This window comes from Apteryx rowi, unplaced genomic scaffold (genome assembly GCF_003343035.1).
Source record: "Apteryx rowi isolate R43461 unplaced genomic scaffold, aptRow1 scaffold_242, whole genome shotgun sequence".
Lineage (NCBI taxonomy): Eukaryota > Metazoa > Chordata > Aves > Apterygiformes > Apterygidae > Apteryx > Apteryx rowi.
In genome coordinates this window covers 494,688-508,352 of record NW_020448775.1, presented here as the reverse complement: position 1 = coordinate 508,352, position 13,665 = coordinate 494,688, and the positions used below count along the sequence as shown (strand labels likewise).

The window sequence follows — 13,665 nt, the reverse complement described above, 5'->3', positions numbered from 1 at the left end:
CATGTCTCTGTAATGGCAATGAGATCATGGCCCTGCGACTGCACACAGATCTCTAGTTCTTCCTGTTTGTTCCCCATGCTGCATGCATTGGTGTAGAGGCATTTCAGAGAGGTGATCAAGCATGCAGGTTTCCCAGGAGGGGTACAAGAGGATCCTTCATAGCCACATCCCATGCACACTTCCCTGGCTGCATTCACCTGCTGGAGGCATCCTGACTTGAGCTGTCTTTTGCCAGCAACCCTGGCACTATAACTCTCCCCTTCCCCCATCTTTCCTAGTTTCCTAGTCATTTTGAAATATTTTTCCCAGATAGGTGTTGTTTAATATTCTGGTATGTTAATAATGTAATGGAAAATTCTTTATCAGATACCTGTAATAAAAAATACAAWATCCCGTTTCTATTCAAATACAGAAGAGAAATATTTGTTTCATTTATTCTACTATTCTTAATCAGGGAACCTACATTATGCTAAGATTTTTCATATTCCTAATATATTCTTAAAACTTCTTATTGTCCATCCAGTTACAGATTTTTTTGGTATCTTTTTTTCCTTTTACCTCAGTTTTATTCACAACAAAATTTCTCATTTATATTGGTTGCTATTCATTTCCTCTCTCTTTCTTTGGCTGTATGGCTTTCTCATACCAGCTGGTAGCTGGTAGAGTTTTTTCCCCCATTTCTGGTTAATTTTGATTCTATTATGTATTTATTATTTTATATTAGTTTGAGAAACTAGTTCTCCTGAGGTGCCAAATTTTGTTTGGGACTGGCCTCAGTTTCCCTTCTTGAACATTATCTAGTTATGATTGATTAGTCCATAAGCAACAGCAAGCTTCCTCTCAGTGATAAATTCATCTTTCTCCATCACACTGAGATTACAAGGTAGTGATGCCTTTTGTATTAGAAAATTATCATGCCTGTTTTTTGGAAACTCTGACAACATYTGTTGTTAGCTGCATGAGCAGTCCAATATACTTCTCTTGAAGTTCCCTACAACCACACAGTTTTCCTTGTAAATGTTGTAAGAAATAACTCATTCTGGTATCCGGTTTGACTTGGGCTGATTTGGGTTRTAATAGATCTCGGCTAGTAAACCTGTTGTGGCTTTCTTTGTTACTGCATTCATCTTATACATTTATATCTTGTGGTTCTTGGATTTACTGATAATTCTAAAGGAAGTGACAGTATCTTTAATACCATTTTTCTCCCTCCTTTTCTCCCCCCAACATTGCCATCTTTCTTTCTGACCGGAGATTAACCTTTAAAAAATTCTGTAATATATTTAAATGTTCATTAACACTGATTTTTATGAATGATGATCACTAGTCTCACAGCCATTGCAATATGCAATTTGTGATTTTAAGTGTTTTATATTAAATCAGAATTGATGACAGACCAACATTTCCAATAAATCTGCTTAAATCTGAATAGTTAAATCAGTATTTCATCACTTCAGCTGATTTAGTTGTGCAGAACTCTACTTCTTCAATTAGGGTTTTTTCTTTTCTCCTTTGCTGTATATGACTGCTTTATTCTCTAATTTTAAACTCCTCCATGAAGGGAATTATCTGCYGTTCTAAACGACCTTTTGTGCTTTTTGTTGCTCTGTTGCACATAATTTTGGGAGTCTGAGATTCACTGGAATGAAACTAGGGCATTTTGGATGCAGCTTGAATACCAGAAAGCAGTTGCTTTCAGTGTCATGGCCCCTCCTTTGGACTGGTTTGTTTTGGGCATTTGCAGCCCAAAAGAGACTCCGCAAGTAGGATATACGCAAATAAAACATATAGAGCAGCTGTTCATTTGCTGACACATAGTGAAGATATCTAGGAATTAACGAGCTGTTGGGCTAAGCACTCATGTGCTCACCACTGCGATGAGGCATCCAAAGGGCTGCTGCCATCCAGGTGGGCACCAGCTGGAAGGAAGGTTTGGTTCCTGCAGCCCCAGCAGAGGCCCCGCAGGGTTGGTGATCTGCTGCCAGCTGCCAGCTCCGTCTCCACTGATGGCAGCGACAGCTCGACCGGCACTTCCTGGCCGGCCTATCACCAGCCCCCCGGGCTTTTCCCTCGTGAGTTTCACACCGGATTTAGGTGTGAAGGTTTTGGTTATACGGCTGGGTTAGACCAGAGGTGCCCTGAGATGTGGGAGCTACAGCTGTGGTGGGGGTGGTGGGAAAAGCCCACAGCAGGGACTGCAGACAGAGGGTCGTAATAGGGAAAACACTTCCACTTTAGCATATTCTTCCAGTGGAAACAGTAGAAGTTGTACAAGTAAATAGTAGAGGACTTCTGAACACACTGTAGAGAGAAAACCTGGCAGAGAGAGATGTGGATAAGTCTTTGCTGGTTCCTTATCTGGCGATTTCAATGTTGTCTCATCACTGCCTCAATAACAATATAGTAAATATTATTATGGTAAAATGGGTTCCTTGAGATGAAAGAGATCTTTCTACTTTGGGGATTTATACGGCATAAAGGAGGAGAGGAAAGGTCATCTCAGAAAAATGCGTAAGTCAAAATTTTGCATTCAAAGCTGTAAACTTTGTTTGCTGTAAATTGATGGATTATTCATTTTCTTTTTATTTGACTCGCGTAGGGGTTTTACAGACATGATCATGGCCTGCCTTCTATAAATCATAATGACTATACAAGTAAAATAATATAAAGTGATTTCCTCAGTGAGATCAGCATGGATTTCTCATTCTTCTGTGCTAAAATGAGTACAAGTATTTGTATTTCTACAAATAATTTTCCAACATCTAAATCAGGTTAAGTATTTAGCTCTTCTGTAGTTGAGGTATTCTGAAATCTAATCCATATCTTGCTGAGAAGAGAACAAATAAGGAAGATAACGATGCTTTGAGAGAAGCTTAGCCATACATAGTAAGATAATGTAGATGATTGCATGCCATCTACCTGGTATCAGCATATGGGAAAGTAGAGCTACTTTTTTTTCAACTTCTTATGTTTTGGTTTGTGGTACAGTTGTTCCTGTTTCCCAGTTTAAAACAGAAGCTAAAATAGAATCAAGCTTTTTATTATTGCTAGTTATCGATGCATAATATTTTCATATGTTAAATGCATATATGTAGATTTGTAATTGTTAAATGTCACTTGCAGAAGCAGGCAGAAATACTGTCATAATAAGACTGTGTCATTTTTATTGATTGTTTTAGTTTGTGTAGTTAATAAGACCAAAAAAAACAAAAAAACCAATACACAGTTTAATATTTGTTACATGACTGGGCYGCAAAAATTGTTCTGAACATTTTGATGGCTGTAAATAAGAACAGCTCCAAGACTTTGGAGCTTCCAATATTTACTAATTTAAATTAGTAAAGTACCTGGCTATCAGTAAAACATGAAGGAATTCAATTTTCAGCAAACTGCAAGGTTTGCTTCTCATGTGGSCTTCTAACGGTGCTGCCTCCCAGTATACAACATTGAGTTTCACTGTCGCCTCATGAGAAGGCCGCAAAGTAGGAAAGTAAAATTGCCTGTTTGCTTCTCTGTATCCTACAGCTCAATGCTTTGCTAGATATCCCTGCTGTTTCTTCCCTTCCTCCTAGCTCATACCCCCATATAATCCCAATCTCTTCATTTCCACTCCCCTGCCCTGCACAGCGGATAAGATAGACAAAAATCACTAGTATGTATAGTTTGATTCTTTCAAGCCTGGTAAACAGATTAGCTTTGAAATTATCTTTTCTACTGCCAAAATATTATTTGATGTTGAAAAGTGAAATCCTGTCTGGGAGACATTTCTTGCTTTCTCCCATTTTCCATTGCCTTATGCCTCTTCACATTTGTTGTCCCCTTTACCTCGTTCCTGGCTAGATCTCCCCCTCAGTGTTCAATTTGATGTATTTTCCATTTTGCTGTTGTTATTTTAAAACAAATGATCCTCTAAAGTTCTATTTCTTCTTCTTCTTCTTTTTTAATCCATTATACACTCCAGGCTCTTTCTTTGACCCTTGTTCTTGGTTTTCTTTGGCCCTTCTGTCACTTGTCATTGACTGTCCTTCTGTGCCACATGTCTGCCTGTCTCATAGCCTGCCCCTTGCCCTAGGGGAATTCAAAGGTGATCTCAGCTGTGACCACGGTCACTGCTTTCTGTTCGCTTTGCTCATAACCTACCTTGCTGTCCTTACAGGCCATGGTATTTGCTCTTGTGGCCGATGCATTTGTGAGGACGGATGGTTTGGAAAGTTGTGCCAACATTCAAGAAAGTGCAACATGACGGAGGAGGAGAGCAAAAGTCTTTGCGAATCAGCAGATGGTGTATTATGCTCAGGGAAGGGTAAGAACTGGTAGCTGAGCTACTGTGTATCAGCAGATGAAAATGATCATGTTCTGGAAGACTAATGCGTGCAGCAGTGGGTTGTTGTTTAGTAGCCCTTCTTTCAAAGGCACCTGTTATTAAAAGGATGTTATATTTGGCTCCTTAATGCATTTACATCCATTTCATCAAACACCCACCACAGCCGTACATGCTTAGCAGTGCTGCTCTSCTATGCAATTTGTTAATAGCATATAATTTCCTGTATGTGTTTATCTGACRATCTGCTTTGAACAACTGTGTATTATAAACTAAATGATAGTGCTCTGTCCAGTCTGAGGAGCAGGGGCGCTAACTACAGTAACACTGCAGTGGGCAAGGTGGTAAATGTAATATCTCAAGAAGCGGCGAATCAAGGAGAGTATTTAGCAGCGACATTTGGTATGCTCAACCTTCCCTCCCCAGCGCAGCAGCAAAGGAAAGGTAGGCCTTGGCAGGACCCATGGCAGAACCCCACAAATCCTCCCTTTTGCTAATTTTTAATGTTGTATTCAGATGGTTGCATCAGCTTGAGTCCAGCTGTGAAAAATAGTTATAAGGAGAAATAAAATTTAGAAAATCTTGATAATTATCTAAAATTGTTCCTTAATGTTCTTACCTTGCAGTCTTTCAGGCTAGGAAAATTGCATTACTGGAGGGAGGGCTTTTTGGCTCCCACATAGTGAAAGCTGCCTATTTTATATATAACATCTTTAAAAGAGAGGAGACAAAAAACTGGTGCTGGGACTAGCTGGAGGCTAGAATGCAATGCTCTTTGACCCCATCCACTCCTGATGTGCCATTTCCTCTGTATGTGTATCTCTTGCATAGACAAGAAAAAAATAGCATACTAGCTAGCTGGAAAAAGCAYCTGGGATCCTTCTACATCAGGCAGATTCCCAGCTGACCCTTTTGGTTACTGCCACCCTCTTGTAAGGAAGGCTAAAAATTATTTTTTCTGGTCTGGGGAGCTTGCTTGGAGAAGAATTAGCTTTGACCACATACAGCAGCACCGCAACATGAATTTGAAGCTTTGGAAACAGTTCATCTGGCAGGAATTTGCAGARACATCACGGATTTTTTTGCCTCTCTTGGCTACTGGCAAACGGCCCCCCTTCCAGTGGGGCTGTTTGGGTATCTGATCACTGATGTAGTCTGGAGCAGCCTGAAAGTTGCTTTAAGTTATACCCAGCTGCATGCAGCCAGTGCTGCAAAAGGAAGGCTCCAAAGGCCCAGATTTTCTACTGTGGTAGAAAAATTTCACTGTTAAATATCATTTGATTTCTATAGGAATTACAAACCTGACCTTAAATCCATATTCAGGAACACTGGGCATTTCTTCAGAAGTCTGGGTATCTTTGGCCTTCAAACACAGCTAAGCTTCCTGTGTGAGGGAAGGTTGCCCTGAAGACTCGTCAATGTAATAAAGTTGTGTCAAGTTAGATGCTATAGTTGCTTTATTGTGGGAACAGCCAGTCATACGTAAGTGCTTGCTCCAGCCCAAAAAATACTTATGTAAGATACCTTCTAGAATCAGTGGCCAGTGAACATCCTAGCAGTAAATTCCAGTGCCTAAATATGCTTTTATCTTAGGCATCAGTTAATTGTTCTTAGGTACTTCAGACTTGGGGAACAATCTACTTCCCTTTAGATCRTGCCTGTGTTTCCTATAAAGGACAGGAGAGTTATAAAGGCTTTTCAAGACTCAGAGGACTGATCCAGTCCACCTAAAAGAGGATTATACGGCACTCTCCCCCTGGGAGGAGGAACCAAGTTAACTCTGTTGAGGTAGGATGCAGAATCCTATTCTTCAGCTTCCTGGGTAAGTGCCTGGCTAAAGATGGGCACCACTCTCACGGCCATGTTGTTTAAGTTAGTTGTGAAGAGGACCACGGCTACTGTCTCCTGCAGCTTCTCTGAGCAGGATGGGGATCATAGGCAGAGTCAGTCAAAGCTTTTGGCTATATGCTTGCCTTTTTTTGTCTGTTTTTCTTTTTTTTAACAAATGCTTAAGTATATATTTGGAAATCACATATTATTGGGTACCCATAGTTTAAAATGTTGTTCATAATTAGAGTGTCCAGCAACATCCAGAGGCCAGGAAGGAGAAATTTTTCTTTCTGTTTCAGTGCATTAAGCAATAAATAACCATTATTGGTCAAATATCAGGGATTTTAGAACCCATGCACTAATGAGCTCTTTCAGGGTTGGTTATTTCCATCTTTGCTGGAATCCTAGCCAAATATGCAAACACTATAATGGATTTAGGAAGCCTCAGTTTCTATATGTCAAATTTAATAGACTCTAAGGAGACCTGTTTTTCAGCAGATAACTGCTGAAAACACTTTCATGAAATTACACTCTCTTAGTATAACCGAAGTTGGACATCCACATTCCTATCTGTTTGCAAAATCTTGGCTTACTCACTACACCACCTGTAGCAAAAACTCTTACCAAGGAAAACAGCAACACCCACCATGCTGCTGCCTCACTGGCAATAAATGTAGGGCTACAGATGGCTACTGTAACTGTGCAGGACTTGGGTTAGTTAATGAGCCAAAAACGATCAGAGGATCTGGCCGGGATTCCAAGGAAACACCCCTCAACTAATTAGACTTGTTTTAATTAGACTGAGGAGGCTCCCCAAGCAGCATGCCCTGTTCAGGGAAAAGACTTAATACGTTCATTCTCCCTAACAGATTTTATATTGTGGAGCCTGATTTCCTTTAGTTTACTGGGTGTCAAATATGCTGTATCTATCTTCTGCAAAATAACCTTAAAATATCTTGGTCATCTCTCAGTAGCAGCATCAGCATTTGATTATGGAGAGTAACATCAGGTTTCTTTAAATACCATGCTCTTAATTATCTTACTTTCACTAAAATTCTCATACTATGGTGCTTTTCATCATTATCTTCAGCTTTGCTTTGTAGTTTATAGGAACAGAGGCTTCTGGTTTAAATTATTCTCAAGTATATCTTAGTGTATATCTTTGTAGAGTAACTGTGTAATATGTATGCTATTCTTCACTGCCTCTGTGTGATGGCATTTTTATCCTTGTAGGGAATGTCAGTATTTCCTGATTCCCATGGATCAGTAAGCCGTACTCACAGAATTCACAGGAAAATAGATGCTTTACTAAATGTTTCCATTCCCAAAMGTCCCAATCATTAGTTCTTTCTGTAGATATATTTATGTTCCATATATTGCAATTTAAAACAGCATTTCTCAAAAATTAGTTAATTAATTTTTGTCAGCTTACAATAAGCAGAGTAGTTAGTTACATTTTTATTTAAAACATTAGACACTCTGCTGGGGTGGTTCTGAAGTTTTAAAGAATTAAGTTTCAGTGATCAGAGATACTTCAGTATTTGTGGAAAAATCCTGCAGAAATATGATTGACATCGACAGATACACATTTAAAAGGAAATTTTATATTTGAATTCTTCCTATGGATTTCTTCAGAGGTCACTGAAAGAAATGTAAAGACAGGCAGCATCATGTTATATACTTTGGCTCAGGCCCTGTAGTAACCCATGAATTCTGTTTAAGTTACGTTCCAACAGAATCAAGCTTCCCTCTGTTTTTTTTAATAGTGTTAAATGCATTGACTTTTTATTACCATAATTCCTGAAATAGTGTGTGTGKGGGGGGATTTTCAACAGCACCTAACTYGTTTAGAAGCCTGTTCTGTTAAAGGTCAACAGCTGCTTACTCTACTTTTTCTTTTTTATTACTCTGCCTCCCATAGTTGAAAGCTACATGTGTATTCTCACTTACTTGTTTTTTCTTTTTGCGGGGAGGAGGGGGTTTTTGTTTTGTTCTGTTTTAAAATAAATTCTACAGCAACCTCCTCTTAGAGCTGGACCCACAAAAGGACTTTTGTCTCTGCAGCTAATAGACTCCCCATCTGAGTGTCTGAATTCTGCATAGAGAAGGGGGTCAGGCAGCTGAAGATGGGCTCCATAAACGCTGCTTACTTTGACCCAGAGGAAATGCCATTTCCTAGTGGCATTTCTGAATTGCAGAAAGGCAACCCTCACAGTCTTCCCAGGTTACTGGCTCCCTGACCTGTGGTCGCATGGGGTCAAACATCCTTTTTCATGATTCAGAGCCATGAACCTTCTCCTGAAGGTAAGGGTGTGTGGGAGTCTTCTCTTAAAAAGAGGTTTCTGGTGCCACCCCAGGCCTTGGTGGGTTCARTGCTCTCCTGAACATCACTGTCAAATCTCTCTCAAGCCTGAGGAGGAGAGACCTGACATCCCCAAGGAAGAGGAGAATGGCTTGACCTGGCAAGTGACCTGACAAGAGGTGAGGTCTCTGCAGGAAGGAGCAAACTGCCAAACCACAGTTAGGTGCACAAGCGCTCTTTCTGGCCTCAAGCAAATATTTAATAATTCTGCAGGCGGTGGAACAGTTTCATCTGTAGTAGTGAAGATTTTGAGGGTCTAAATGTTAGGCTTAGGCACCTCTGGTCTTTTGTGGTCCAGTCCCCACGATCCTCAGATGAGCAGGGCTTTTTTTTTCCTAGGTACAATTTTATTGCCTTCAGTAACAGTAAGTCAGGGACAATTTAAGCTTTTCTAGCTAGAAAAAAGAGAACAGTTACTGGGAAGAGTAGCCCTGATTGTAGGTCTCTGAAACCAAAGGAAAGCCTCAAAATATGAGTCTTGATTAAATGAAATAGCAGAATCAAAGCATTAGAAGGAGTGCCCTGCCACACTCACACACCCCCAGAAAGAATCCTTTTATTCAAAAAGCTTTTAGCTTGATTATTTTCTTTCATACAATAGCTTCTTAGACAGCAATTTGGTGTGTGGGGTGTGTGCGTGTGTGCATGTCTGGGGATGCTATAGTCTGGTCTGAAAATACTAGTGCTCTTTGACTGTGAGTAATAATCTGTGATTTCAGGTTCCTGCCACTGTGGAAAGTGCATCTGTTCACCACAGGAATGGTACATTTCGGGTGATTTCTGTGAATGTGATGACAGAGACTGTGACAAACATGAYGGTCTCATTTGCACAGGTGCAGTACAGACTAACACTTAATTGCTCCAAGAAACAAACTGCGTTGATGGGAATTATGTTAGATGAAGCCCAGCTTCTTCTTTCTCCACTGATGGAGGAAGTGCATTTGCTTGTTATTCAAACCTACTATAATTGTTTCTTCATGTGGTGTGATAATCAACTTAAGGTTGCAAAACAACAGGTGAAAGTCTGCATATGAATTTAAATAAGTAGATCAGTTATGAAATCCATCAACAGTTTTCATTGTAATAGACTACAACTTACTCCTCTTTGGCAAAGAGCATATTGACAGCCTTATGATTATGTGATTTCTGAAACTTTTGTTCTCACTCCTCGCTTTTCTGTGTGTGTAATGAATGCATTCAAGTCACGAAAAACTTCCACTTATCTGATAATCTTTGCTAGGTGAGAGGAATAGCTTTGTTGGTTAACAAAGCTTCCTGGCATTCAGATGGTTCTCCCTGGGAGGCTGAAATACCTGACAGCTTTTCTTATGAGGTGACGGGTAGTGATTAAAGGCGCCTTCACCCTAACATTGGCTGAGAGTTCAGATGGCAGATGCGAATAGAAATGGGCAGGTTGCCAACAAACCCTCATAACAAGGAAACCTAGTGACAAGCAGCAGTATGGGAACTGTTATATTAACTCGATGGCTGCTGCCTGATACAAATTTTAATTTTAGAAAATCTTTGCTGAGCAATTATCAGATGTGGAGGAAGTCTGCAAGCTGATTAGAGTCAGAGTGGGAGAGCTGGCAGTAGTAAATTCTGGTCAGAAACCAGGTCACCTGGCTAACCTGATTAGCAAGTGTCCATTTTTTTGCAAGTACCCAGTACAGAGGCAACTAGGAGCCTGATCTTCACCTGCAGTGGCCATTCACAGATCTTCATGAAGTTGGTAGGAATAGCAGCTCACCTTGCAAAACCAAGCTGTAGATGTCTCAAGCTGAGCATCCAAAATATTAAAATAAAATGAAAATGAAAATGTGCATCTCAGTACTTAATGTTTCCCCTTGGCAAAATAGGGACAATATATTTTCATTAAACACTGAGTGTGAGATGTTACTTATTTGTATAGAACTTTGAGAACTTAGGTATAAAGTTTTTCAGGTTCAAAGCAATGTCTTTGTTACTATTCCGTTTATAACTTTTTATTTCTTCATAATAGTTAAAAATAATTCTCATTTTTCCTTGCACCCTGAAGTGCAGTGTGAACACTGAGCCTCAACGGCTGGGTGCAAATAATGGTAGTATAATTACAATATTTGCAATTCTGCTGATGGCATTATTGAGAGAATGCTATTAATTCTTTAAAAGTGTAGCTTTGGGGTGGCTTCTTAATGCAATGGTACAGTAATTGCTTCCTTACCAAAAAAAAGGGGGGGGGAGGCATTAGAGGGATAATGCAACTACTTTAGCATGGCTTTATACTTCCCATAAAACACATTTTAATGTACTACATTTCAATTATGATAATTGTCCTCTATTCATTCTGTTCTAGGCAATGGTGTTTGTAGCTGCGGAAACTGTGAGTGCTGGGAAGGATGGAATGGAAATGCTTGTGAAATCTGGCTGGGGGCAGAATACTCTTAACAAAGGACATCGAAGACTGTGGATTTTGTTTGATTTTTCTTTAGGCTGCTAGGACATTTAATTTCAGAAATACTCTGTGTGTGTGTGTGCACGTGCGTGTGCATGCGCACACACATATATGTATGCAAATACTCTATAACAGTCATTGGAAGGCCAGCTCCTTAAGAAGTGCATGACAAAACTGAAAATGATTTCACTTGGGAGCAAAAAAAAAGCTGAAATCATAGAATACTGGTCCTGTGGAAGTTACCCATAGTTTTTCAGTGACTTCAGTGGGGCTCACATTACATGCTTAATGCCTATTTCTTAAGCAATCTTTGGAAAAAAAACATAAGAAAGCCTTTTTTTAATGTCATTTACTTGGTTGTCAGATCTCCACATCAGTATGCAACAGCAGAAGAGCAGAGATAGTTGAATATTTGTCAAATAATACCTTTGATCAATTTTATGGTGTTTGGCAAATATGGTGTTTGACTATTTTTCTTTCTAATAATCCTGACTCTGCCCCAGCTCCAAAATCGATAGAAGCTGCAAAAAGCTGATAAAAACTTTAATGATTGATTTTTTTTTTTTTTTTGGTCAAAGAATTGTATTTGTATAACTGAGGTCCAATTACCGGACAACCATAGAATGAGGACCCGATGTGTTTGAACATACCCTTGTCCACARGAGAACCTTTTAATTTCTGTGGTTAAAGTGTCAATAAGTTGGTTATCTGTTCTACATACTACAATACTTTGAAGTGCATAACCTATAGGAGTATAATGAATGAAACTAATAAAGATAAAAATGTATGATTTGCTATTCTGAATATGTATCCTGCAACTCATGTACTTTTATCATCCTGTTTTATGTGTGTACACTTGCCTAGTCCTCCTGAAAGTAAAGCAAGGAAAACTTGTTACACTAACAACTTTTAGAATGACAATTCTATATGCTATTAGAAATCAYTGTTTGGAACAGATTGCACAGTCACACATGGCATTCATTGAATTTCACTGTTTTCATAGAAGTTGGGAGCTTGAAAGTCAACTGACCTGAAAAATCAGTTATACCATGCAGTAGACTGATCTCAGCCACAGATCTTCAGACGATGGCAACAAAGTAATTAAAGTTTTAATACAGTAAATACAAACAAAGCAGTGGTATGAACAAAAATTTTATTTTTATTTTCCAATGATGAAGTGCTGCTCAGTGTGAAATTCACATTGAGTTATGAACGATGCACAACTATTGGGACTTCCCTAACTTATTTACATATGAGTCTCTTTTTTTAATACATGTAGATTTGGCAGCCCTTTAATTCTTTAGAGCAAAAAAAATACATACATTTTATTTTCAAAAGTGATTACATTTTGTGAAATTATGATTGATCAAGAAAGTGCTTAAATGGTTGGAAAATACTTCTTGTTAATATCAAACTGTAATATTGTGGTTTAGGTGCCAAGATCCAGGTTTTTAAAGAGGTACATGACTCAGAAATAAGGAAACTGTATATCAACTGAAAAAGGTATTCCATTATTAGTCTAGAAATTTGTTTTCTTTTAGAAAGGATGCTTTTGAAATCGGAAAATACAATGGTACAGAACATGTAATAATTAGAATGCAAAAAAATTTAAATGAATTTATGAATCATTTTGAATAATCACTTTTATTATTCCCCCTTCCCACGTAGCTTGCTCTTTACCTTACCGGATTTTTTCTTAACTGAATTCTTTTTCTAAAAATGAAGCTTGTGAAATCCRTGTTCTCAGGGAGTCATAGTATAACCACCAAATGTCTACGCATAACTTGTATAGGAGTTATGCACATAAATAATGAGATATATACATCCCAAGGCTGCTAGTTGCTCTTTTTAAATAACCAAAATATCACTCAGAGTTCTAAAATGTATTGATACAGTATAAAGAAACTTAAAAGAAACCCATTTTGAAATTATAGTTTGTATTTTGTACTTCTAACCCTTAAACTTTGTAGAGCTTAACAGGAATACTTTCATATATTTTAACAGATATGCGTTTTGTCAGCCCTGGTGTCTGACTGGAGAGCACAGATTATTGGTCTTATTTACATTTATGAATACCGCTGACCTGAATCCTCCTATAATAACCAGTGTTTTTTGGCATATACATTCTTCTGCTGAGTCAGAATGTAAACAGTGAAAGACACAAGCTTGTACTGCATTTCCTTCCATTTGCATTTAATACTGTAAAACAGGAGATAGTGGATAATCAATGCTCTTATTTAGATGCAGTAGAAACTCTTGACTTGTTTCCTGGTATAACAAACATTTATAGATACTGTATAGATACTGGCCTTGGAATTTCAGGTACTCACATTCATAGACAAAAAAAAAAGATACTTTAGAGGGTTTCAGTGTCATATCCGATGCATTTTACTTTGCAATTTGTTTTCCTTTTAAATTTATATACTTAAAAAATGTAAAATAATTCTGGTTTCTAGCTAGAAAATTTTTAAAAAAATACCCAACTTCAACATTTTGGTTACCGGGTGGATTACATAGCCACAGAATTTCAAAAAGTGCTATCTAAATTTTTTGTTAAGGTAAGTATGGAAATATACTAGAATATTCTAACACAGCTAGTGTCAGGGGCTAATTAAAATGTAAATTATCAAACAAAATGGTGCTATCACTATAAACCTTAAAATATCTATTAAGACTACTAAAAGTATAATGAATATCTATTTTCCTTTCCAATTTTTA

The 13,665-nt window shown here is 38.3% G+C and overlaps 1 protein-coding gene across 1 annotated transcript in view; it reads left to right on the top strand.

Annotated features, from left to right (window-relative positions):
* The window catches only part of ITGBL1 (integrin subunit beta like 1), a 149,261-nt gene extending 138,321 nt beyond the window's left edge, over positions 1-10,940 (top strand). Inside the window, exons 9-11 of the mRNA XM_026066556.1 lie at positions 4,157-4,303; positions 9,233-9,346; positions 10,849-10,940. Coding sequence (XP_025922341.1) covers positions 4,157-4,303; positions 9,233-9,346; positions 10,849-10,940 — 353 coding nt within the window. The remainder of the gene's footprint in view (positions 1-4,156; positions 4,304-9,232; positions 9,347-10,848) is intronic.
* Positions 10,941-13,665: the final 2,725 nt, after the last annotated feature.